A 27,803-nucleotide genomic window follows, 5' to 3' on the forward strand; every position below is an offset into this window, starting at 1 on the left:
ACCTATATGCTCATCTGTGTACTTTCCATGCAAACGTCACACAGTGAAGGAAAGCATTCCCAGAAGATAAGTGCAGCTGTTTAGTGCCGAGTGGAGGAGGATCATTTTGCCCTGCAATCACAGTGTCTGCAAAGTTACTGAGCTGTGCTGAGCCAAAAGCTTCAAATGTGTTCACTGTGCACAACTACGGAACAGCCAGCCTATAATGAGAAGCACGTTTCAGCCAGTATGTGTGCTCTACACATATCTGGCAGTGGCACCCATGTCCCCTCTCTCTTATCTACCTGCTGTCCCTGCAAGGCTGCCTCCCATCCAACAGAGCGATCCATCTCAGCTCTGCTTCCAGGACCCCGCTGCCCGCTGAGAGGGGGCGTGTCGCTCCTGGCCCCGCCCCTTTTGCGATCCGAATCGTTCATTTTGATGATTCGGATGATCGACTCATTAAATAGATTCGGATCAAAGATCCGAATCGTTCATGATCCGGACAACACTACAAAATATGATGGGTAGCAAAATTTTTCACTACACCGGCTGTCATTATTGGCAGGTGCGTCGTTTAGTTCCATCTAAGGGGGTTATTCTTGCCCACCAGGGGGTTCTTTATCCCCTCCAGGGGGGGGGGGGGGTATTAGTTGCCCAGTATATAAGAGTTCTGTGTGAGAATAGGGTTAGGTTGGGTTGCATTTTTGATACAAATACATTGAAATCAATGGTTAGGTTGCACTTTCTGATAGCCAAAAGTATAAATTATTGCAAGCGGTTGCAACATTTTTCACCACACAGCCCATCAGACAGACCACTCTGACTTGCCACAGCACCCCGTCAGATAGACCACACACCTCCCCTATCAGACACAGCAATGCTCCTAGATTGTGCCCGCAGCCTGCTGTACGAGATCTGCACATTACACTTCCGCCTTTCTTTAGTAAACATCAGCTCTGTGAAAACTCCGACCACATCCTGTCCTTTAACGACGTCATCTCCGTCTTCCTGTCCCGGACGGGAAGTAGTTGCCGCCGGTGCAATGGACGACGTGTTGGAGGGTTTGTTTGGCAGCGATGCCGAGTCTGAGAATGAGCAGAAAGCGCGTGGTAAGTTCTCACAGGGTGAGAAGCCGGGTCATTCCGGGTGGGCGTTACGCTAGGCTTGTGTAGTAGGGATCCCCCTTTCCTCTCGCATGCTGTGCCAGGTATGGGGTCATGGATCAGGTGCCGCCGCTGATTCCAGGCAGCAGCCTTCCTCCTCTCACTGCACACAGCCCTGGCTGTTACACGTGTGTACTTCTCCGTGTACCCGACTATCGCAACTCCTATAGCTGACCATAGACCTGTGAGCAGTTACATGGGTTGCATTAGCAATGATCAAATCTTACACGGCATTCTGAGCTAAGATGGTTGTTTATTGCAATAATTTTTACATGCAGAGCCATTGAATTTGGCCCTCAAGTGGTTTCCACAATTTGCATTGCTTGGCATTCTCTAGCCCACCAGGGAAGCTACTCTATATTGTGGGTGAAGCCCTAGATCACCAGGGAAGCCATATGAGGGATGGAGCGGGAAGCACTAGACACTTGGGAACTGTATAAGGGCGGGAAACACCACGTAACTTTATAGGGGAAGGAGTGAGGACCACTAAACTCTAGGGAACTGTATAGGGGAGAGAGGAGGCATTAAACACCAGGGAACTGTATGATGGGGGTGGCATTAGACACCAGGTAACTTCGTAAGAGTGGATATTGAAGTTGGTACCTGTATTCAATTTCAGTCCTTTTTGTATTTGAGCTTGACACCTCTGTGCTAGAGTAAAGTTATTTGCAGACACACAACTGGTTGATTGCTAAAAAGACCATTTGACTGTTTCAACCATTAATTTGGTGGTCTGTCAAGGAATCCACTGTTATTTGGGTTCCTCAAAAAAAAATATGGTAATATTTTTGTCACTGGAACAGTGCTATTGCCAATAGAAACAGATACTAAATATTAAAGTAGAACACTAGGCATTGAACTAAGGATCACATGTAGGAATTAAATAGATACCTACCTCTCCAGGAAGGCTCCTACTTGGACTTGTTCTTTTCCCCTCTTCTTTTTGCAAGTCTCTTTTTCTCTCGTCACCTCTGTGACCGCAGTGAAGAACTTGCAGGAGCATCTTCCAAGATTGTAACTAAGTCCTGCCCCTTTCGGTACCAGGTGCTATGGTACGTTAAGAGATTGGCTTTGGACAGATGAAAATCAGCAGACTGGAACATTTATTACTAGGGCTGTGGAGTCGGAAATAAAATACTCAGACTCCTCAATTTACGATTTCACAACTGCTCAACTCGGACTACTCTAATTTTCATATAACAATCTTATTGTTTGAAAGTATGTAACATAAAAGGTATTTCATTACTTCCAAAGCTTGTGAATTTTAAAGCTATATCAAGATGGCATCTGCTTTTGGGATCAAAAAGTTCCTGGACAGAAAGCTGACTCCACCCTGTCAGCCACTTCAGCCTGTCATTGCCAACGTGAGTTCCCTGGCAGGTCTTCCGTAGAATAAGATCCATCGGAGTCCCATATTATCCGGGTTCCAGTATTTAATCTCGTTGCCTTGCAGAAAAATGTACCATCATATTCACATTCGGCATTTAACAATGTATGGGCCAAATGGATCAATTTTCGGAAGAAACGAACGGAAACTAGAACAATTCATATGTATTACTGACACACTATATAAGACCTGAAAAACCCTAAGACGTTATGTAATATTTAGATTAAAACTTATTATAGAAATTAGAATTTAATTAGTATCTGTCACCCCCGTCTGCCTAAATTTGGGATTGCGAGACCCAAGAGGAAGGAATCTGACCCTTTTTTTTTTTTTGCGCTTTCTCCTCCTTTCTTTTTTCCTTTTTTTTTTTTTTTAATTCTTTTTCAGATTTTTTTTTGGGTTATTTCATTTATGCTGTATTATTTTTTTTCTGTTCTGATATAACTACAGTCCCTGAGGTTTATAATCCACGTACGTTGTTAGTCAAAGAAGACACTACTAATTAATCATTAATATTATTGTTAGAATTAACTCTGGGATAGGGGGGTCCTGGGATGGTGCCCACCCCCATCTTAGCTTGGAATATTTGTAATCCCTGTGATTCTTGTTGGTCTATACTCTGCTTGTGCACGGGCTTGCAATTTTCTTCTTCCTTTTTTTTTTTTTTTTTTTTTCTTTTTTTTTTCTGACTTAATAAAATCTGATTCAACCATAGTCACATTCGGGGAAAATAACTTAAAGATGAAATACAACACAGGAGGTAAAACTAGACGTGTATTTCTGACATTTTCCATATAGAGGACATATATGCATGCACCAAAAAACAAAGTGCAAGCATTGTACGGTGCTCTTTGAACTCTAATGGCAGGATTGAATTAAAACAATTTCTTATTGGATTTTGGTCTTGCCTTACTAAAGTTCTCTGTTTGGCTTTAGGTTCTAAAATACTTATTTTAAAAAGTCATTACAGATCTCTTTCTTTCTCTCTGTTTATTAGACTCAGATTCTGCTTCAGGCTCCGATTCTGAACCAAGGAATGTTGCCTCGGTCAGCAACCCTTCTGGAAGTGAGAGCGAAAGGGACGATGATGATGATGATGGACATTCTGCAGTGAAACCTAGCAACAGAGAACTGTTTGGCGATGACAGTGAGGATGAAGCTGGCTCTCAGCACAGTGGTAGTTACAACCATTCAGAGAGATCAGATAATCGATCGGAAGGTAATGTTCACTCTGATCAGGAAAATGACCAGTCAGATGCTGAACAGCACAGTGGTTCTGAAAATTATGAAGATAGAGGCCACAAGTCTGATCACAGCAGCCGTCACTCAGATGCAGAAGGATCTGAAAAAGAACTTCATTCAGAGGATGAAAAATGGGGCAGAGAAGACAAAAGTGACCACTCAGATGAAGATGAGAAAATGCAGAATTCAGATGACGAGCCTCCGCTTTCAGATGATGAGGGTAATGTGCGATCAGATGATGAGATGCATAGGCAGTCTGATGGGGAAGACCAACAGTCTGATGGTGAGGATCACAGGCGCCAAACAGATGGTGAGGATCACAGGCGCCAATCAGATGAGGAGGAGAATGAACACAGGCATTCTGATGATGAGAGGCAGCATTCAGATGACGAGCACGATCTTCAGCGATCAGACGATGAAGAGCAAAAACTTCAACACTCTGATGATGAGCATGATCGTCGTAGGTCAGATTATGAGCAGCAACATTCTGATGATGACCAAGAGCATCGGCACTCAGATGATGAAATGCGTCAACATTCAGATGATGACGACAATGAGCGCCAACAACATTCAGAGGATGAAGAGAATGAGCAGCTTCAACATTCAGATGATGAAGACCAAGAACGCCGCCGGCATTCGGATGACGAAGACAATGAGGGACGCCAGCATTCAGATGACGAAGACAATGTGCGACGTCCTCATTCAGACGATGAAGAAAATGACCGTCGCCGTCGGTCAGATGATGAACAGCAGCATTCCGATGGTGAAGAACTAGGCCGTAGGTCAGGTTAGTGTAACTATGTCCTTAGGACATGTTAGATTTGTGTAACTATGCCCTGTAACATGTTACTGCTCTTATAGGTAGTGTTGAGCCATGCATAGCTCCGTCGCTTGTAATCAATATTACGAGTACAACTTGCTGGCCACAGTGAAGGGGGTGTTACCTTCCACATGTCGCCACCTATAGTCGTTGCGCTCCAAGTCATATTCGCTTGCATTTCACATCACTCCTATGCTTCCTTCTTTCAGGTTTGCGGGGAGAAGCATGGGAGTAAAGTGGAATGCGAGTGAACACGAATTGGAGTGCATTGCCTATAGGCAACTACAAGTTAACACCCTCTATGGCCAGCAAGTTGTACTCGTAATTTTGATTACGAGTGGTGGAGCTATGCATAGCTCAACACTAATTTTACTCGCATATTTGGTTGTAAATTCTCAATTAACTTGCCATCCACTAGTTAAATTTAAGACAAAACTGCTGCTGATCTACTGATCACTGCAAACTGATGAAGTTTGCATCTATTTTTGACAGTTTATTCATGAAGAAGGCATACCATATTTCATGGAGATGTGATCATGGCAGTAATTTTAGCTGGTTATTTTGGGGAAGACCAGCAAGGGATCAATGGCTTCATAACTTTGTATGACATTTATCAGTACAAAGCTAATCAAGGGCATTGGTTTAATTGATTCTTGATTAGATGTTTGCTTATAAAAAAAGGGGGTTCAAGGTGGTAAAACAAGTCTCTCTAATGTTGCTTTCTTGGATTACAGTGAAGTGAAATTGGGCCAGAATAGGACATACTTGGGTAGTACTCAGCGGAACTATTTCTGATCCCTGTTTTGGCTGAATTTCTACAGAAACTGCTTTGTTCTTGCAGAAATTGCCAGTTCTGCCCATCTCTATCCTGAAAATTCAATATTCAGGTGTAATTTTACTTTAACCAAATCAGAACAGCACTGATTGCTGTGCCTCAAACAGATTGGCCCACTTTGGAGCAGCGGAGTCAGGATAATGTTCTCCAGCTTCATAATGTTCATGTTAGCTTGTTGTTTTTGAAATAATGGCCTCAATTCACTAAGCTTATCTACTGTCTTTAATAACGTTTCTAGAGTGATCACCATGGTGATGAGGCATGTCGTATTCAGGAAACATTTTACCTCAGGCAAACCTAAAGTTAACTCTTCTGTCTTTAAGTTAACTCTTCTGTCTTTAAGTTAACTCTTCTGTCTTTAAGTTAACTCTTCTGTCTTTAAGTTAACTCTTCTGTCTTTAAGTTAACTCTTCTGTCTTTAAGTTAACTCTTCAATCCTTAAAATAACTTCAGAGTTAGACAGGCTGTTTATTAACTGCTTGTGAAAATAACTACAGGGGAGGTAAATTAACTACAGAGGAGGTAACTTAAAGACTGAAAAGATAACTCTCTCACTGTGTCGTGGTACGTTTTCTCTTGCCTTATTATCTCCAGCATGATCTTAGTGAATTGAGGCCAATGTCTTGGTCTTGTTTGTAGTGTCTGGGAAAGGCAGCGACAGTGAAGAGGATATTGTTCGCCAGAAGCGCAAGAAGGTGCTGGCTTCAGACTCTGAAGGAGATAGTGACGCAGATGCTTCAAAGGGTGAGTTCTGCTCTCATTTGGTAAAACAAACACTGGCAAGAATTCCTTTCTGTATAGGTCAAGATGCACTCAATGCAATAAACCAAACCTGTTTATACTTTAGTAGTGTTGTGAAAATGTGAGAAGGCTAGAGTTAATATTTCAGTGTTTTAGTTTCCGCTTTAGAGTGCATAAGGGCTTAATCTTCAGTCAATAAAGTTTGGCTTTTTCATTACACACTTTGAAATCCATCCTAACTATAGAATAATGAATTTTAGGAGGGAAAAGAGAAGCTTCAGATCTGTTTGGAGATGCTGATGACATTTCTTCAAGCAGTGATGGAGAAGGAAAGCCACCCACGCCTGGGCAGCCTATGGTATGTACAGGTGAACAGGTCTTTTTTTTTTCTTTTTACAGCTGCCATTTGTTGCTGACCATGTTTTCGGAGGACACACTTGTGGTGCCCACTGTACATTCCAGAGCCAATCTTAGTAGGTCACAAAGTCTGTCTGAAGATTATTTTCCTATGTATCATAGGTTATCAAGTCATATTTCCACAGATACTGGGCACTGTTTTGTAAGCCATTTAAGGGGAACCAATCCCTGAAATTACACTTTATGAAAAGGGCACGTCTGATTTAAAATTTTGCATAGTTTTCATTAAAACCTTATTTCAACCTCACATTTTTAGGATAAGATATGATAGTAAATTAGCCTTAAAGCTAATTTGTGGAAATTTACTATACTCCCCTCTAAATGTCGTCTGTGATTCACATGGCCCCACCATCTGGCGGGACAGTTCATGGAGCTGTTGATGTTACAGGGTCTCCCCCTTGGAAATGCATCCCCCCTCCCCCAAGGTCACTACCTCAATTCCCAAAGCATGACATCACAGCAATCCTGTCTCCTGCTGCCTGTTATACTAGGGAAGAGTCCATGGATGTTATACCTACCCTTCAATCAGCAGTTAGGCCTGGAGTCCAGTATGTGTGCTTTTGCAGCACTTGGCGATTGCTGGCGATTGGCATAGTGCTATATCACTGGATCCCTATGAGGCCTCTTGCACACTGCATGCGATTCCGATTTGCGATTTTTTTAATCATTAATGCATGCTGCATTTTTTTTTCTGCTAGCATCCAGGGAAAATTGGAATTGTAAACCAGATTTGCAGTGTGCAGGGGCCTGAAGGTGGTCCCACTAGCAGGTCGCAAAGCAGTATTTTAGGATCAGCAGCTTCAGTAGCCAAATCGCGATCCCCCAGGGAAATGCTGTGAAATCATGGCACTTCACAATTTGTCAAATCATGGGTGCTTTGTGATTGCCGCAAAGCCGCCTGTAGTGGATCCCATGCCTCAAAGGAGGCGGTGAACAGCCGGGGCAAACCAACTTTATTGAAAGCTCCAGCATGACGACACTGCTGCAACCTTCAGGATTACCAATCAATATGAAGGGAAATATTGTGGAATGTGATGGAGTTGCCATGTTTATATTTTAAAATGAGGTAAGATAGTAAATGTCACTGAAGTTTTTCACAACCAGGTCTGAGTGAGATAACAGAGATCAGAAATCACATCTATGAAGCCAACTCCCTTCTTGTAGTCAGCAGACATGGGTGACCAAAAACACTGAGACCTTTTTATTTATGTGCAGTGTGGTTTTAGTTTTTTAACTGTTTATACACGGTTTGGTGCTGGGTCAGTTCAAATTAATTCTATTCAATCTCATCCAACCTGTGTAAACTTCAGCTCACCAAGTTTTTGTTCCTTTATGTGACCATTTTCATGTCTGTTGTTTTACTATTCCTAATTAATGATGGCACATGTTCTTTGCTTGACATTTTCAGGATGAGGATGGACTAGATCAGGATCAGCCAGAAGAAGAACCTGCCCCTGAAACCAGAATAGAAGTAGAGATCCCCAAAGTAAACACAGATCTTGGAAATGATTTATATTTTGTGAAGCTTCCCAACTTTCTCAGTGTGGAGCCCAGGTAAAATATGGCCTAATGTTAGGAATGTTGTAAGTGGGAAATGTATTAATGTCTAAAAACTCTTGTAATCTCCGACAAGCATAGTACTACTAGTAATGCCATCATGACAAAGCTGTAATAAATACCTGTTTAACATGGTTTAAATCCTGGTCATTTATTTCCACACAAGGTCCTGCACTCGGGCAGCTCAGGACAGTCCCACTCCCATTATTAGTATTATTATTTATTGTGTGTGTGTGTATATCTATCTATCTCACCAATATATTACTCAGCACTGATGAAAAGATAAATGGGGAGACTTACAACAAGGTGCAAGATCAGTCTTAGAGACCACATAGATCAAATCCAGATCGGTCTGTAGGAAGAGTACCCGATGAAGGAGATGCCTGCATGATCAAGTTGGATACACTAGGGGGAGGACCCTGTCAGAGGCTTACAATCTAAAGGGAGGGAGTAGGGACACACTGGGTATGGGTTGCATAATAGGTTCTCAGCAGAGCGGGTACAGCGCCTGGGGATTTGTCTTGTTCGTTTATCGGCCCGAAATTGCACGCTATTACTGCCTCGCACCCGATCGAGCAAGTCTTGCAGCATGTGCGATCGACTTATGTCACCAATTTCATCCTGAAACGATATTGGTCGCAAGCACTTGGTGGCACCGATTTTCATTTGATTATAATAATCGAATCAGATGGTCGATCAGCCCCCAAGTCGCCTACCTTAACACAAGTTCCACTGTTTAACTCTAAGCTTACTTATCACTGGAAACCCATTTGAGACAGCTATTCAGGGCTCAGTCCCACTATAATCCACAGGTGGCCGTGTTTTAATACTATAATACATGACCACTGGGTTTCTATTCTCTAGCATAATCCCAATTCAAAACGCTGAATGTGGCAGTGCGCAGAAATGCCTGTAGCAGTACATTAGAAAAATGGTGGGTACATTAGTCATTGTTTTTTACGTAATGTCTGATGTCCTTTTCAGATTTTCAGACTCATGTGATGCACAAACTGTAGTGCAGCCTGTTAAGTGATGAGTGCTAAAAGTGGAATTATACAGAGTATAGGGAAATGCCACTGTGGGAAGAATCCTACAGTAAAATTATACTTATTTTTGTCTTCTTAACACTGCCACTGCTGTGAAATGGGCAATCCTGGAGGGCTTTAGGCTCCACTCACTGCCCTCCTGCTGTGCCTCTGCAATGTGGCACAACGCTGCTGTAAAATGTCTGGCAGCTTGCACTTTCCCTTCTTGTGGATACATTTACCATATTTTTTGTCAGGACAGGATGTGTGAGAAACTCACCAACAAGGAAAAAAATGATGATTTTAGTTTTAATTCCTGGTTTGTTTCAAGTATTGATTTTCTTATGTGCCCCCATGTGTGGAATCATTGTCAGAAGAACTAACATTTACTATTTTTACAATTTAGACCTTTTGATCCCCAGTATTATGAAGATGAGTTTGAAGATGAAGAGATGTTGGATGAAGAAGGTAGAACTAGGCTAAAATTAAAGGTATGTTTGATTTTGTGTCTACATAGTGTTTTCATTTCTGTAGAATCTAGCCAGCGTGCCTCTGTCCTGGCCTGTGCACCATGGACCTCACTAAAAACCTTAGAAATAACGTTCTTCGGGATTTTTCATGATTTGATTTTTTTTCAGAAGGGGTAGCACAAGCCACAATATAGCTACTCCTGGTTACCTCTACCAAGCAGCAGTCTCAACTAACCAGCTGCTAGCAGGGGAGCCATCATGCAGATAGCAGGGGAGCCATAATACCAGAGCTCCGGGCATCTGTCTCATTCACTTCTACAGCTGTCTGCTGCTCTGGTGCATCCTCTGTAAGCTTCCGATTGTGTCACCTGACCCGCACCAGGGAAGAGTGTCAGAATTGTCTCTGATATATACAGATATGTAGAAGTCTGTTTTGATATTTATTAACTTGTAGAACTTTCTGTAAGAGAATGACTCTTTATTGTGACTGAGTTTCTTCTTCTTAGGTGTTTTGCAGACAAGTTGTTATTGAGACTATGCTTAGAGAAGAACTGAAAGGTCTTAAAAAAATGTTTTACTTACCTTAGGCTTCTGCCAGCCCCCTGCAGCCGGCCTGTGCCCGCAACGTGACATACCAATCACCGCGGCTCACTTTTACTTTGAGCAGTGGGTGTGTGCTGCGCGCAACCTCGTTCACGCTCCCATCGACGGGAGCATAGTGCACAGTAGAGGTTTTCTAGTACTGCGCCTGTGCAGGATGCCCCTGGCCACAGAAACGTGTACGCGGATACACGTGGCCAGGGCACAGTGGAGGTCGACTTAGAAGTCGGCTTCCACTACGAGAAGAAAAGTGAGCTTTAGCGGGGAAATGGAGGATCGGTGTGGGCACAAGTTGGCTGCAGGGGGCTGGCAGAAGCCTCAGGTAAGTGAAACTCTTATTTTTCAGGACCTTTCGGTTCCACTTTAAGTTTAAACTCGAAGTGTATTCTAAGCAGCATGTGCAATTTGTAGTCATTCAGGTAGCTTAGTGAAGTTATGGTATGTACTACTTCAAAATGAGCCCAGGGAGATGTGACTTATTGACATTATGGTTCCCATACTTGTTAACATTCCATCAAGTACTGAGTTTCACTGTTTGTGTGCATTTGTTTCAAGTGCAGCATACCAATATTTTTAAACAGGATTTATTTGGTTTTTAAAAGTAAAAAAATGCATACATTTTGGAAGTCTGAATCCTAAACATATGGTCGCTTCATACAAAATACAATAACACCCTCTCTTCTCCCCACTTACCCACCCTCTTGTCTTCTCTGGTACACTCCACCTCTAACTGTAAAGTCTCATCCAAACTCCTGGCCCCCTAAAGAGTGCTGTAGAAGTGCCAAGTTTTACCATTTCGTGTATATAAAGTGTTCTAAGATTTATTTCTCTCCAGGAGAAGGATGCAAGAATAAAGGACTCCCATTTTACCAATGATCTTTAACCACCATTTTTTGTTACGAGGCCTATTTAACCACTTGCCGACCGCCCACAGCCCATGGGCGGCGGCAAAGTGGACGCCTAAAGGACCGCAATACGCCTTCAGGCGGCGCGTCCTTTAGGCATGCCGGGGGAGCGATCGCGTCATTGATGACGCGCGCTTCCCCCGGCAACTGGCTCCGCCCACCCGCCGTAACATCCCGCCGGCCATACGGAAGCGCCGGCGGGATGTTAACCCCGCGATCGCCGCTACAAAGTGTATAATACACTTTGTAATGTATACAAAGTGTATTATACAGGCTGCCTCCTGCCCTGGTGGTCCCAGTGTCGGAGGGACCACCAGGGCAGGCTGCAGCCACCCTAGTCTGCACCCAAACACACTGATCTGCCCACAGCACCCCTCAGACCCCCCCCCTGCCCACCCCCCAGACCCCTGTTTGCACCCAATCACCCCCCTAATAACCCATCAATCACTCCCTGTCACTATCTGTCAACGCTATTTTTTTTTTACCCCCCCCCCCTGCCCCCTGCCCCCTCCTGATCACCCCCCCACCCCTCAGATTCTCCCCAGACCCCCCCCCCCCAGACCCCCCCCCCCCCTGTGTACTGTATGCATCTATCTTCCCTGATAACCTGTCAATCACCCATCAATCACCCATCAATCACCCATCAATCACCCCCTGTCACTGCCACCCAACAATCAGCCCCTAACCTGCCCCTTGCGGGCAATCTGATCACCCACCCACACCAATAGATCGCCCGCAGATCCGACATCAGATCACCTCCCAAATCCATTGTTTACATCTATTCTCTCCTCTAAACACCCACTAATTACCCATCAATCACCCCCTATCACCACCTGTCACTTTTACCTATCAGATCAGACCCTAATCTGCCCCTTGCGGGCACCCAATCACCCGCCAACACGCTCAGATTGCCCTCTGACCCCCCCTTATCAATTCGCCAGTGCATTAATTACATCTGTTCTTCCCTGTAATAACCCACTGATCACCTGTCAATCACCTGCCAATCACCTATCACCCATCAATCACCCCCTGTCACCCCCTGTCACTGCCACCCATCAATCAGCCCCTAACCTGCCCCTTGCGGGCAATCTGATCACCCACCCACACCATTAGATCGCCCGCAAACCCGCCGTCAGATTACCTCCCAAATGTATTGTTTACATCTGTTATCTTCTCTAAACACCCACTAATTACCCATCAATCACCCCCTATCACCACCTGTCACTGTTACCTATCAGATCAGACCCTAAGCTGCCCCTTGCGGGCACCCAATCACCCGCCCACACGCTCAGATTGCCCTCAGACCCCCCCCCCCCTTATCAATTCACCAGTGCATTAATTACATCTGTCCTTCCCTGTAATAACCCACTGATCACCTGTCAATCACCCATCAATCACCCCCTGTCACTGCCACCCATCAATCACCCCTGTCACTGCCACCCATCAATCAGCCCCTAACCTGCCCCTTGCGGGCAATCTGATCACCCACCCACACCAATAGATCGCCCGCAGATCCGACATCAGATCACCACCCAAGCGCAGTGTTTCCATCTATTCTCTCCTCTAAACACCCACTAATTACCCATCAATCACCCCCTATCACCACCTGTCACTGTTACCCATCAGATCAGACCCTAATCTGCCCCTTGCGGGCACCCAATCACCCGCCTACACTCTCAGATTGCCCTCAGACCCCCCCTTATCAATTCGCCAGGGCATTATTTACATCTGTCCTTCCCTGTAATAACCCACTGATCACCTGTCAATCACCTATCAATCACCCATCAATCACCCGCTGTCACTGCCACCCATCAATCAGCCCCTAACCTGCCCCTTGCGGGCAATCTGATCACCCACCCACACCAATAGATCGCCCGCAGATCCGACGTCCGATCACCTCCCAAGTGCAGTGTTCACATCTGTTCTCTACCCTAAACACCCACTAATTACCCATCAATCACCCCCTGTCACTGCTACCTATCAGATTAGACCCCTATCTGCCCCTAGGGCACTCAATCACCCGCCCACACCCTCAGAATGCCCTCAGACCCCAGCCCTGATCACCTCGCCAGTGCATTGCTTGCATCTATTCCCCCCTCTAATCACACCTTGAGACACCCATCCATCACCTCCTGTCACCCCCTAGCACACCTACCCATCAGATCAGGCCCTAATTTGCCCCGTGTGGGCTCCTGATCACTCGGCCAAACCCTCAGATCCCCCTCAGACCCCCTTCCGATCACCTCCCCAGTGCATTGATTGCATCTATTTTCCCCTCTAACCACCCCCTGAGACACCCATCAATCACCTCCTGTCACCCCCCTAGCACTCCTATCCATCAGATCAGGCCCAATACAACCTGTCATCTAAAAGGCCACCCTGCTTATGACCGGTTCCACAAAATTCGCCCCCTCATAGACCACCTGTCATCAAAATTTGCAGATGCTTATACCCCTGAACAGTCATTTTGAGACATTTGGTTTCCAGACTACTCACGGTTTTGGGCCCGTAAAATGCCAGGGCGGTATAGGAACCCCACAAGTGACCCCATTTTAGAAAAAGACACCCCAAGGTATTCTGTTAGGTGTATGACGAGTTCATAGAAGATTTTATTTTTTGTCAAAAGTTAGCGGAAATTGATTTTTATTGGGTTTTTTTCACAAAGTGTCATTTTTCACTAACTTGTGACAAAAAATAAAATCTTCTATGAACTCGCCATACACCTAACGGAATACCTTGGGGTGTCTTCTTTCTAAAATGGGGTCACTTGTGGGGTTCCTATACTGCCCTGGCATTTTAGGGGCCCTAAACCGCGAGGAGTAGTCTAGAAAACAAATGCCTCAAAATGACCCGTGAATAGGACGTTGGGCCCCTTAGCGCACCTAGGCTGCAAAAAAGTGTCACACATGTGGTACCGCCGTACTCAGGAAAAGTAGTATAATGTGTTTTGGGGTGTATTTTTACACATACCCATGCTGGGTGGGAGAAATTTCTATGTAAATGGTCAATTGTGTGTAAAACAAATCAAACAATTGTCATTTACAGAGATATTTCTCCCACTTAGCATGGGTATGTGTAAAAATACACCCCAAAACACATTATACTACTTCTCCTGAGTACGGCGGTACCACATGTGTGGCACTTTTTTACACCCTAAGTACGCTAAGGGGCCCAAAGTCCAATGAGTACCTTTAGGATTTCACAGGTCATTTTGCGACATTTGGTTTCAAGACTACTCCTCACGGTTTAGGGCCCCTAAAATGCCAGGGCAGTATAGTAACCTCACAAATGACCCCATTCTAGAAAGAAGACACCCAAAGGTATTCCGTTAGGAGTATGGTGAGTTCATAGAAGATTTTATTTTTTGTCAAAAGTTAGCGGAAAATTGATTTTTATTGTTTTTTTCACAAAGTGTCATTTTCCACTAACTTGTGACAAAAAATAAAATCCTCTATGAACTCACCATACTCCTAACGGAATACCTTGGGGTGTCTTCTTTCTAAAATGGGGTCATTTGTGGGGTTCCTATACTGAACTGGCATTTTAGGGGCCCTAAACCGTGAGGAGTAGTCTGGAAATCAAATTTCGCAAAATGACCTGTGAAATCCTAAAGGTACTCATTGGACTTTGGGCCCTTTAGCGCAGTTAGGGTGCAAAAAAGTGCCACACATGTGGTATTGCCATACTCGGGAGAAGTAGTACAATGTGTTTTGGGGTGTATTTTTACACATACCCATGCTGGGTGGGAGAAATACCTCTGTAAATGACAATCTTTTGATTTTTTTTTACACACAATTGTCCATTTACAGAGTTATTTCTCCCACCCAGCATGGGTATGTGTAAAAATACACCCCAAAACACATTGTACTACTTCTCCCGAGTACGGCGATACCACATGTGTGGCACTTTTTTGCACCCTAACTGCGCTAAAGGGCCCAAAGTCCAATGAGTACCTTTAGGATTTTACAGGTCATTTTGCGGAATTTGATTTCCAGACTACTCCTCACGGTTTAGGGCCCCTAAAATGCCAGGGCAGTATAGGAACCCCACAAATGACCCCATTTTAGAAAGAAGACACCTCAAGGTATTCCGTTAGGAGTATGGTGAGTTCATAGAAGATTTTATTTTTTGTCACAAGTTAGTGGAAAATGACACTTTGTGAAAAAACAATAAAAATCAATTTTCCGCTAACTTTTGACAAAAAATAAAATCTTCTATGAACTCACCATACTCCTAACGGAATACCTTGGGGTGTCTTCTTTCTAAAATGGGGTCATTTGTGGGGTTCCTATACTGCCCTGGCATTTTAGGGGCCCTAAACCGTGAGGAGTAGTCTGGAAATCAAATTCCGCAAAATGACTTGTGAAATCCTAAAGGTACTCATTGGACTTTGGGCCCTTTAGCGCAGTTAGGGTGCAAAAAAGTGCCACACATGTGGTATCGCCGTACTCGGGAGAAGTAGTACAATGTGTTTTGGGGTGTATTTTTACACATACCCATGCTGGGTGGGAGAAATAACTCTGTAAATGGACAATTGTGTGTAAAACAAATGAAAAAATTGTCATTTACAGAGATATTTCTCCCACCCAGCATGGGTATGTGTAAAAATACACCCCAAAACACATTCTACTACTTCTCTTGAGTACGGCAATACCACATGTGTGGCACTTTTTTGCAGCCTAACTGCGCTAAGGGGCCCAAAGTCCAATGAGCACCTTTAGGCTTTACAGGGGTGCTTACAAATTAGCACCCCCCAAAATGCGAGGACAGTAAACACACCCCACAAATGACCCCATTTTGGAAAGTAGACACTTCAAGGTATTCAGATAGGGGCATGGTGAGTCCGTGGCAGATTTCATTTTTTTTTGTCGCAAGTTAGAAGAAATGGATTCTTTTTTTTTTCTTTTTTTTTGTCACAAAGTGTCATTTTCCGCTTACTTGTGACAAAAAATAATATCTTCTATGAACTCACTATGCCTCTCAGTGAATACTTTGGGATGTCTTCTTTCCAAAATGGGGTCATTTGGGGGGTATTTATACTATCCTGGAATTCTAGCCCCTCATGAAACATGACAGGGGGTCAGAAAAGTCATAGATGCTTGAAAATGGCAAAATTCACTTTTTGCACCATAGTTTGTAAACGCTATAACTTTTACCCAAACCAATAAATATACACTGAATGGTTTTTTTTTTTTTATCAAAAACATGTTTGTCCACATTTTTCGCGCTGCATGTATACAGAAATTTTACTTTATTTGAAAATTGTCAGCACAGAAAGTTAAAAAAATCATTTTTTTGCCAAAATTCATGTCTTTTTTGATGAATATAATAAAAAGTAAAAATCGCAGGAGCAATCAAATAGCACCAAAAGAAAGCTTTATTAGTGACAAGAAAAGGAGCCAAAATTCATTTAGGTGGTAGGTTGTATGAGCGAGCAATAAACCGTGAAAGCTGCAGTGGTCTGAATGGAAAAAAAGTGGCCGGTCCTTAAGGGGTAGAAAGACTGTGGTCCTCAAGTGGTTAAGGTGTTTTTTTTTGTTTTTTTTTTGTCTTTTTTCTAATAGGTTGAAAACACAATCCGATGGAGGACTCGTCGGGATGAGGAAGGAAATGATGTCAGGGAGAGCAATGCCCGCATTGTTAAGTGGTCTGATGGCAGGTATGCTCCAGTGATTCTGTGCCAAATGGTTGTTTGCTTTTAAACCTACTGATATTATTTGTCTTTTTAATGTGTGCTTTGTGTCTGGCAGCATGTCCTTACATTTGGGAAATGAAGTCTTTGATGTGTACAAGGCTCCACTACAAGGAGACCACAACCATCTCTTTATCCGTCAAGGAACAGGTCTGCAGGGTCAGGCTGTATTCAAAACCAAGCTGACTTTCAGGTTTGTGTCAATGAACATGTAAAGGAGTCATATTGTTATGTGCATAAGCCCTGCTTCCATGTTTTTGTTGTGCTTATTTAGAGGAAACCTTAACTGCGGTAAAGTGTAGATTTATTTACCTGGGGCTTCTTCCAGCTCCCTGTAATCCTTCAGGTCCCTTGCTATCCTCCTGGTCCGCTGCATTGTGCCGCTGTCACCCCATGCACTGTCCTTGAGGCACGCCTCCTCGATTGTGTTCCCAGAGCTGACAGCGTTCTGTCTGCGTGCAGTTTGTAAGACTTATTGTTTGCATGCACAGAATGCTACTGGCCACAGGGTTGCAATCAAGGGTGAGTAAGCCAATGCGCAGTAGCCCGTGGCTAAGCTAGTCGCGGATGTTAGTTGGGGGGCACAGCAGTGCAGACAGGGACCTAATACACTTCAGAGGGCTGGAAGAAGCCTAAACTAAGTAACTCTAAAATTTTTAGGACCTTTTTAAGATTTCCTTTAAAGCGAACCTGAACTCCAAAATTAAAGTCACAATAAATATACATAAGTCATACTTACCTCCCGTGTAGTCTACTCCTCAATCTCTTTCTCCTCTCCTGTGTCCTGTTTGTCCACTGCGATCAATGGAATTCTCCGTCCTCCATTTTGAAAATGGCTACTACCCTATAACAGTTTCCTGGTCAGCACACTGTTAAACTGTAATATGACTCACTTGAGCCATAGGGAAACGTGGACATTACCTTGCTCATCAGTTGTCATTTCAGCTATAACTGACAGAGATAAGTATGTCATATTAATTTGCAGGTACATCATGTTTGTTTTAAATAAATTTACTCAGTTCAGGTTCCCTTTAACACACAATTTGTAATGTTTTTAATACCATCCACCATAGAAATACTACAGGCGTTTATAACTGCTCCAATTACCGGACCTCCTATCACATATAGACCTCATATCACCATATCACTTAATTACTAATGGAGACATCTGTGGCTTTCATTTCTTCATTGTCTGTAAAAAAAAAAATTCCCCCCCTCCCCCTGCCATTAGTGCTTGATGGAGTATTAACCACCTCCCGTCAAATTGTGAGCCTGGAAATCACAACTGTATTCTGCATTAATGATCAAAGAAATGTGAAGTCATTGTTTGAGATTTTTCCTTTGTTATTTAATTTCTACTGCTGCTCAAGTTACTTATTTGCTTTCACTATTAGCGCTTGGAGAGCTCACAACAGTTTCGTAGCGCTCACATCAGTGGCTACAGTAGCCAAATTGTGATTGCTTTTGGAAATCCCGGCACTAATGTGATTATGCAAATTGCAGGGGCTTTGCACTGCCACAAATGGCCCGTAGTAGGTCCCTGCCATTAATGCCTGATAGTAAAAATCTCATCTCTTTTTCCTCAGGCCTCATTCTACAGACAGTGCCACTCACAGGAAGATGACCCTTTCTCTAGCAGACAGGTGCTCCAAGACTCAGAAGATCAGGATTCTCCCTATGGCGGGACGTGATCCAGAGTCTCAGAGGAATGAAATGATTAAGGTAATTGCTGTATCCAAGTAACCTCTGCTTTAAAGAGAACCTGAGCCAGTGGCAAACCTGAAAAAAATAACATAATTCCTAATCCGGGGGGCAGCCAGATTAGGTAGTGTCGCATACCGCTGCTCCTGAGCCATTTTATCGGCTTCTTTTGGTCCCCCAACCCCCCCTCCCCCCCCAGGGTCATGGCGCTGCAGCTTCTCTTGCAGGGCACAGGAAGAGATCAAGGGGCAGGGAGAGGCAGTGAATGGTTACAGAGAGGCAGGGAAGGGAGGCGTTTTTGACAACGGGGGCATCCCTCTCCTGCAAGGAACGCTCTTTTGCTAAGCCGCCGACAAGCTCCTAACATGCCTGTGTCCCAATTACTCAATTCTGCCTAGGGTACACTTTAAGTAATTTGTAGACCTAAGTAGCTTTTATCTAGTATTCAGAGCTAATGTTGTACCCATCATATAAACATGCAGGATTGATTACTTTTCACTAAAAGGCTGTGTCCACTCTGGTCATCTTAAATTGAAGCAGACATGTATGGCCTCAATTCACTAAACTTATCTACTGTCTTTAATAACTCTTCTAGAGTTGTTACCATGGTGATAAGGCATTTAGTATTCAGGAAACATTTTTACCTCAGGCAAGCCTAAAGTTAACTCTTCTGTCTTTAAATTAACTCTCCAATCCTTAAAATAACTCCAGAGTTAAAGACAGGCTGTTAATTAGCTGCATGTGAAAATAACTACAGAGGAGGTAAACTAACTACAGAGGAGGTAAATTAACTACAGGAGAGGTAACTTAAGGAATGAAGAGGTAAGATAACTCTCTCACGTGTGGAGGTAAGTTTTCTCTTGCCTTATTATCTCTAGCAGGATCTTAGTGAATTGAGGCCATGGTCTGGAAATTAAGAAATTTTCATCTACTGCTTTGTCACTTTGCAGCACGTAGTGGGTTCAGTTACCCAATGGAGCCCACCACTTGAAGGAGGTATTGTGTGTTTCGCAGCTGGTAGTAGTAAGCCAACTAAACAGTTAGGAACATAATAGCGCTGTTTGACTGTTGCTAAGCGTGCTAGCTAAAAAAGGTCTGTTTTACAATAGTGCACCGCTGAACCTGTTTATGGTTTTGGTATTTGAAAATGAAAGACTCCTTCACACGGACTGCTGAACTGCACATTTGTTGGGCAGTTCTACCTCCCTTCTGACTGGCACCCAGCACCTTCCAGCTGCAATTGATTGCAGTCAGATGGCAGTGTTAGTAACCCCATGCATGTCAGCATTTTTAAGCTCGGTAACCTCTTAACCCCCCAAAAAAGCATTATGTTGTATCTGAGTGCGGCCACACTTGAATGTTACTCAATGCAATGGACACCCCTTCACTCCCTGCGCCAAGAGTTAGTAAGTGCCCAGCTGGTGTACAGTAGCAGCTGATAGCTTGTAAACTCACCACCTTTAGCTTTCCATGTGAAAGTAGATTTAGTAATACTTATTGTTCCATGCTAACAAAACACAAACTTGGTTTTCCAATTGTAAATACCAAATATTGCAGAATTTAACAAACAAAAATAAAATCTGATTTTTGGGGGTCCTTCACCTTATGTTATATGACAGTGTTCTCCCCAGGGCCAATTAAGTGGGCGGGCCGCCCGGCTGTTTTCAGACCCCGCCCAGCTGTCAATCACCCACCCAGCTGCAAAAAAACCCAGGCAGGAGCGCTCCATTGCCTGCTAGCAATCAGCGTCCAGCTCTCGCACAATAGGGAGAGCTGACGCTGTACACTGCAGGAGCTGAGGAGCGCTCCTCTGCCTGTCACCTCACGCTGTCTGGTGGAGCAGGGATTGGCTGGGCGGGTTGTAAGGGGCGGCACCATGCATGTCATCTAGCTGTAAACTTCTGCTCCGTCTCTGCCTCCCGCCCTCCAATGAAACAGGCTTTATTTTATGCTGGCAGCTCTCTGGCCAATGGAAAGAGAGGCAGCCAAGCAAGCATGCCCACACATCTTTCTCAGCAGCCTGCAGAAGTTATGAGAGGAGAGAGACTTGTGCGTTCCTTCTGCAATCAGGGACAGTTATTAGTCAGAAGCGACTCCTTCATTCACCATCCCCGCAGACAGCAGATAACAACCATTTAGATAAGGAGCTGCTGGTCTAATCCAGCTAGGAGAGGTGATATAACTTCAGAGCTCAGACTTTGCTACGTTTGCTTTCTTTTGTTTGCATTCACTTCGGGGAGGATAGAATTACAGGGCATGTAGAGTGACAGGGTGTTTCCGAGGCAGCCTCCTCTGCACTCAGCTCTTTTCTGCTCCCGAGTCCCAAACGTCAAGTAAAAAAAAAAAGCAATCTTCTCTCCTGCTGTGTCTGTATCTACCCCCCAGCTCCCCAGCTTGCATCCTGTCAGTAATGATCCCCCTCCTCCTTCAACAATCACTCTGCAGGAACAAAGTGGACCTGAACTCTTGCATAGAAGGAAAACAGTGAAATGTACCCTGCATGTATTTATAGAGTCTGGCCTGTCTAATTACCCCTCTTGTCTAATCACAATTTGTAGTTTTATTTCTCCTGTGTCACCTGACTGCTATGGCAGTTAAACTAATTTGAAAGCACAGGAGGTTAACAATGTCTGCTTCCTTGAAAGCAGGAAGTAGAAACAGTGCAGATTTATTGTAGAATTTGTATCAGCTGTAACAATGAAATGTCTTGCATTAAAATGTATTATGTTGTTGCTTATCTTTTAGAGAAGAGAGGAAGTTCTTAGTGCTGGTCTGCTTTACAGGAACCTGAGCACCATAATCTGAAATACTTTCTCCCTAATGCTAGGTACACCCGATGCAATTTTCTGACAGATTTACTGTCAGATGGACTATTTCCAACATGTCCAATCTGATATCTGATCAAATTTCAGCTCGATTTCCCATAGAAGTAAAGGGAAAATCGATTGAAAATCAGATTAAACATGTTGGAAATAGTCCATCCGACAGTAAATCTGTCAGAAAATTGCATTGCGTGTACCTAGCAGGTACATCGGCTCGTCTCCTCATCCTCCCCCCCCCCCCCCCCCCCCCCATGCTGTAAGCAGAGTTGCACTTGTCCTGCACTTCCCCGTCGCACGCCACCCGGCTACTTTCATGCCACCCGGCTGGAAAAAAATCCTGGGGAGAACACTGTATGAGCAGAAGAGAGTCTCTTTACCATTACTCTAAGCTGCTCACATTGCAAGCAAAGATTTCATGGCTTCCATTGCGGTCTATAGAGATATATCTTTTGTAGTAATTTGCCATTTAGACCAGCAGATGTAGTTTCAAGCATGTATGACATTTTTCAAATAGCTAGTATTTACCCTTTAAGAGGAAAAACAACACATGCAAAAACAAAACTCGCTGTGCAGTCCTTTTAAATTGTAAGGATAGGAACACACTAGGTAGAATTTGCATATGCGTTTTCCATAGCACATAGTGGAAAACGCATATGCGATTCTGCCTAGTGCGTTCCTACCCTTAATCATTGGTCTGGCCCCAAGACCATTACTCTATAAGCTTTCCATACATTGATAGTGGTAATATGGAGGTACTGCTGCTATTTTTTTCTGGCAGAACAAGTGTGGACAATGGAATAGTTTTGCTTATAGGCTCATTCTTTACTGATACGTTTTACTCACAGAAAGAAGAAGAAAGATTGAGAGCTTCAATTCGCAGAGAGTCTCAGCAACGCAGAATCAAGGAGAAGCAGCACCAGCGTGGGCTAAGTGCAAACTACCTGGAGCCTGACCGCTACGATGATGAAGAGGAAGGGGAGGAGTCCATAAGTCTGGCAGCCATTAAGAACCGATATAAGGGAGGAAGAGGTACATTTCCATTCTTAAGAGAATAGGTTTTACAGCATTTTCAGTAAGCTTGGATGGTCTTCATCTCCAGTCCTCCGTCTGCATCATCCAGTACAGTTACTATATATTTTTTTTAATTTTTAAACTGGCAGGAGAATGTTGTTATGAGCTGAAAGTACGTTATGAAAGTATGTTTGTTCTGGAAATTGGGGCAACGACCTAAAGTGTTTGGCTTTTACCTCAGATGGCTGTTGGGCGTAGCACAAATCGGACAGTGGGAATGAGTAAGACAGACAATGAGGGTAGCTTGAGTGATGGTTGATGTATATCTGTAGAAGGTAGGACAGATGGGAAGGCAGCTAAATCAAGCTTAAAGTGGTATACAACTCAGCATGTCCTCTTTGTTCTAAAAGACTATTTACGGCATTAAATCTACTACAAAAAAAAAAAAAAAAAAAAAAAAAAAAAAATTGTAGCAGAACAGCATTCAAACAGTTAGACACAGAATTTTGTTCTTTAGTGGAAAACTTCTGATCACATCCAGAGAGGTGATAACCTTATCTTTGGTTTAAATTCCTTTGTCAGGTACATTTAGTAAACATTGAAACAAACCTGTACTGAGCTGAGGAGCAGAAAGAGCTGAGAAGTGATCTCTAGATAGATTTTAAATCAAGCAGCTATGCAATAAAATGCAATTTTCAGCTTTTAGAGCAGATGAACTGTACTTTGGGAACTTTTTTGTAAACGGCCAATATTAATTGTGCACTAAAGCAAATATGAGAACTGTGTGGGTAATAAAAATTAGGAAAACACATTTTAAACTGAACACAATGGTAGTGTTAGGAATGTAAGCATGAACACAAACTACGGGTGGGTGGGACTGGTGAATGATGATAGGATACATGAGGAGCTTGTATATGACAGTATGGATGCAGAGTTCCTGTGAGCTGGGGTGGAAGAAGTAAAGCAGTAGGTTAGGTAAGGTACTGGAGAGGTAAGTGAGTAGATGTTGTCCACGAACCTTTCACTATTGAGCACATTTAATGTGTAGCACAGTGTTTTGTTTGTTTTTGAACATAGTTTATTGATTTGCTGATATTTCCTCTGTAGAGGAGCGTGCCCGCATCTATTCATCTGATAGCGATGAGGGATCGGACGAAGACAAAACTCAGAGACTTCTCAAGGCAAAGAAACTAAACAGTGATGAGGATGCCAGTGTAAGTATCTTAGCTTCTTTTAGTCCAGCTACACACTTGGGTTGACCTACTGAAGGAGATGTGCAATGAAATAAAGATTGATGTCAATGAACATCCAATCATGTGCAGAAAAGCTCTTAATGTTGAAGTTCCTTTCCCCTTGATGTCTAAGATTTTCACAAACCTTTGTAAATGGGAACCCAAAGTGAGAGGAATATGGAGGCTGTATTCCTCTTACTTCAGGTTCCCTTTAATACTACACTTGGTGTGCATACACACATCCAATTGTAATGTTCCAATCATTGGCCAGTTTTACCACCAACAACCCCCTTTGGTCTGTTGGGATAACTCTACCAACTCTGCACAATATTTGCCCAGTTTTTCTTATGCTAGGTACACACAATACATTTTTCGGACAGATTTACTGTCAAGATCAATTATTTCCAACATTTCACTTATATGGAAAATCGATCAGAAATCAGGTCGGATCTGTTAGAAATAGTCGATCTGACAGTAAATCTGTCAGAAAATTGTATCGTGTGTACCTAGCATGACACAGCTCTACCAGCTAAGTCAAAATCCATTGTGGCAGTTTGGTGTATGACTTGAAGATTGCAACCCAACCAATAGGGTGTAAGGCCTCATTCACATCATTACGCGCTGATGGCCGTGCGTTCGGAAAGCAACGCGTACGATCGCACATTGCTGCGCTGCTGATCACATTTACTACAGTGAATGGGTCAGCGCTGCGCATGCAGACAGAACACACGCAGCACTACGCAAGCGCATCATAGCTCATTGTACTGCTGCGCAGCGCCTATGGTGTGAACGTCAACAGGGCTGTTTATGCCCTTCAGCCGTTCTTGCGTGTCGCACATCATACGCGCTTCCAAATGCGCACGGAAGCACGTCATGATGTGAACGAGGCTTAAGACTGCGTTATGACTATGCCGTGCACGGACATTTACCTTTTTACTGCTTTGCCTTCTGTGGTCCGCTTTGCTTTGTGATTCAGGTCAATGTCATGTTGGAGGTTGAACTTTCTTCCGTTTGACAACTTTCTGGCAGAGGGCAGCAGCTCAAGAATTTGACAGCATTTTGACCCATCCATTTTCTTTTTATCATAAGCACCCCAATCCCTGCATGCTTTAACCAGCTGAGCGGTCTGGACGAGCTCAGCTCGTCCAACACCGCCAGCGGCTGCCGCTCAGGCCCTGCTGGGCCGATTTTAATGAAATAAAAAGCAGCACACGCAGCCGGCACTTTGCCAGCCGCGTGTGCTGCCTGATCGCCGCTGCAGCGCGGCGATCCGCCGCGTGCAGCGGCGAAAGAGGGTCCCCCCAGCCGCCCGAGCCCAGCGTAGCCGGAACAAACAGTTCCGGCCAGCGCTAAGGGCTGGATCGGAGGCGGCTGACGTCAGGACGTCGGCTGACGTCCATGACGTCACTCCGCTCGTCGCTATGGCGACGATATAAGCAAAACAAGGAAGGCCGCTCATTGCGGCCTTCCTTGTTTATTATGGGCGCCGGAGGCGATCGGAAGAACGCCTCCGGAGCGCCCTCTAGTGGGCTTTCATGCAGCCAACTTTCAGTTGGCTGCATGAAATAGTTTTTTTTTTATTTAAAAAAAACCCTCCCGCAACCACCCTGGCGATTTAATCAGAACGCCAGGGTGGTTAAGGCGGTATGGTGATCTGTGTTGGCTTTATCCTCCTATATCTAAAAATATAGGTGCAATGGAAATTCAGAATATGAGATTGTCTGCCAGAGGATCTCAAGTCCAGAATTAAGTAGACAATTCATCAATTCCACAGTGCTCTCTTTAAATGCTTCTCTAATAACCTGTAGTCACCCGATACTCAAACTCAGAGGCAACCACCACCATATACAGTGAATCAGCATTAGTGTAACTAATAAATGCTTTAAATGGTTTTAAAGCATTTATTAGTTTTCCACAGTACATATAATTCTGTTAGAACAACTTACATTGTGGGTCCCTGCACACAAGGTCTGATCGCTGTCAGCGACTTGCTGCTGCTGTAAGCGCTATTGTAGTGCATGTATTGTTTGAAGAGATTGTATGCATTTGAGTCCTGTTTGCAGCAACTACACAATGAGGATTGTTTATCTCCATAACTCATGCTCTGGAATCTTGGGTTTACAGAGCTGTGGTGACTGCTGCATTCACTTCTAAAAAAAAGAAATAAAAAATCCTGGTTTATATTGCTGATTGTCTGTCTGATATTTGAATAAAAGGATCTCCAGCCACCTCTGGTGCACAATCCAGCAAACATGCACTAGGAAACCAAAACTCTAATAGTGGTGAAAGGCTACAGCCATCCCTGGGCCACAGTCAAACATAGTGGGGATGCTGAAAAGACCAACAAGAGGAACTTTTTTTTTTTTAGCCAAGACATTCTTGCTATGAAAGCTGCATGTAACCACAATTAGACCTGCACTAATTCCCATACCTCTCAGCAACAACCACTGTCCTCTGATAATGGATCCATTTCTAATTCCATACTGGATAGATGTCGTTAAAAATGTTAAACAATGCAGTTTTTTTTTCTGACCACTAGAGGGAAGACTTTACTAACGAATGTGTATGTCAGTATTACATTTCTGTAGGCTGTCTAGACAGAATTGCCTATTTTAAGCCTCAGGCATCCGATATCTTTTTCTTCAGTCTCTTACTTTACTATACTGAAAATTTGTGACATTGGCCTCGATTCATCATTGTCTTTGAGATAACTTTTTCCAGTTTGTTAAATTACCGAATTCGAAGTTTAGCGATTTCTAGTTGTATTCATCAAGGTTTTTCGGCATTCGGTGTGAATTCGATAACAATTCGGTAAACCATTCGGTAACATGTCGATATTTCCATTTTACAGCGGTAATGTAACACAAGGCCATAAGATTCCCATGGAATTGTGGGTAAAAGGCAGTCCTTTGAGCACTACGTAGCAACATTCTGAATAGGGCTTAACACCTGGACCAGGATTCTGGAAGTGGTTGGGACAATCCCACAATTTGATAGGAGCCTTTTCTAAAAAAATTATAGTGCAGCTAGCAAAAATAGTTAACCCTGGCACTGCCTGTGTTCTCTTACAAGATGATTCAAGAGAAATGCAGATGTCGTGTTATAGCAAATAAATCTATTCACTTACAAATTTATATGGTTGCAGACCTTATTCTTGCCCTTCTGCGCCTTTGAATCACTCTCAGCTGATACATAACCACTTCAAATGGCTCCATCTTCTCTGTCAGCAATGATCTGACAGGAATAACGACAGTGGTGAAGGAGATGACTAATCCTAAATGTAACGCTAAACCACGCCCACTTTCTTTTTCATGAATTGCACTTTCTTCCGTTTTAGCGAATCGTTACCGAATCGTTACCGAATGTTCTCTAACAGCTGTAGATAACTTTGATGAATCCTGAAATGAAGTTAACAAATTCGGTATTTTACCAAACTGTTGTTAACAAATTTGCTAAGTGTTGATGAATCGAGGCCTATGAATCCAGAATATCTGCATTTTGAGGTCTGTGAAAGCTGCATATTATGAGTCCATTTGTGAGAGGTGTAGTTATGAAACCTCCACAAGTGTTGAAATCTTGCCCAAAGCAATGATGTAGCCCTCTTATTTTCCCACGTTGCTGTACGGGTAATTAGCTGCCCAGAGCAGGAGTTTGTTGCTCAGTTTCCACACCTGCACTAATCCACTGACTGGCAGCAAACTTGGACACTCCCATATCACATTCTCTGCTGAGACCCGGGTAATATAATTGTGCTTTACATGCACATATTTTACATACTTGTAAGCAAGCGGTTATGAGGCCTGGCATTAACCCATACAATATACAGAGCTTAACTGAAGGAATTGATTTTCCTTAGCTATAATGGCTTTTTAGTTTAATAGAAGGCTGCTATAGACCACACCTTGGTGCTTACTTCACATTGAAGGTCTGGTGGGACAGTAAGTCTGAGCAGATTGACTATTTTTCAGCATTTCTGTGTTTTCTTTGAATTCAGGAGGGTGAGACATCGGGTAAGAGGAAAGCAGAGGATGAAGACAAAGCAAACAAGAAGCACAAGAAATATGTAATTAGTGATGAAGAGGATGAGGAAGAGGAGTTGTAATATGTATATATCATTTTAAATGCTGTACACTGAATCCTGTGTAGGTTATATTTTTGGTTATGTTCAAGACTTGTCTATTCATTAAATGTACAAAGTTCA

At 43.5% G+C, this 27,803-nt stretch overlaps 1 protein-coding gene and 1 long non-coding RNA gene across 3 annotated transcripts in view; one reads left to right on the top strand and one right to left on the bottom strand.

Moving 5' to 3' along the window:
- LOC137563243 (uncharacterized) overlaps positions 1-1,054 on the bottom strand; it is a 47,722-nt gene extending 46,668 nt beyond the window's left edge. Inside the window, exon 1 of one of the 2 annotated variants that reach the window (XR_011030298.1) lies at positions 840-1,054. This is a non-coding gene — a long non-coding RNA (uncharacterized lncRNA). The remainder of the gene's footprint in view (positions 1-839) is intronic. The other variant, XR_011030299.1, reaches the window with a different exon arrangement.
- On the top strand, positions 986-27,803 carry LEO1 (LEO1 homolog, Paf1/RNA polymerase II complex component). The gene is made up of 12 exons (XM_068275449.1): positions 986-1,091; positions 3,530-4,561; positions 6,069-6,173; positions 6,431-6,528; positions 7,996-8,141; positions 9,576-9,660; positions 16,709-16,803; positions 16,895-17,029; positions 18,423-18,558; positions 22,205-22,388; positions 23,478-23,584; positions 27,597-27,803. Exons 1-12 carry the CDS (start codon positions 1,025-1,027, stop codon positions 27,702-27,704), a joined length of 2,298 nt encoding a protein of 765 aa, XP_068131550.1. The 5' UTR covers positions 986-1,024; the 3' UTR covers positions 27,705-27,803.

Source organism: Hyperolius riggenbachi, chromosome 3 (genome assembly GCF_040937935.1).
Source record: "Hyperolius riggenbachi isolate aHypRig1 chromosome 3, aHypRig1.pri, whole genome shotgun sequence".
Taxonomy (NCBI): Eukaryota; Metazoa; Chordata; class Amphibia; order Anura; family Hyperoliidae; genus Hyperolius; species Hyperolius riggenbachi.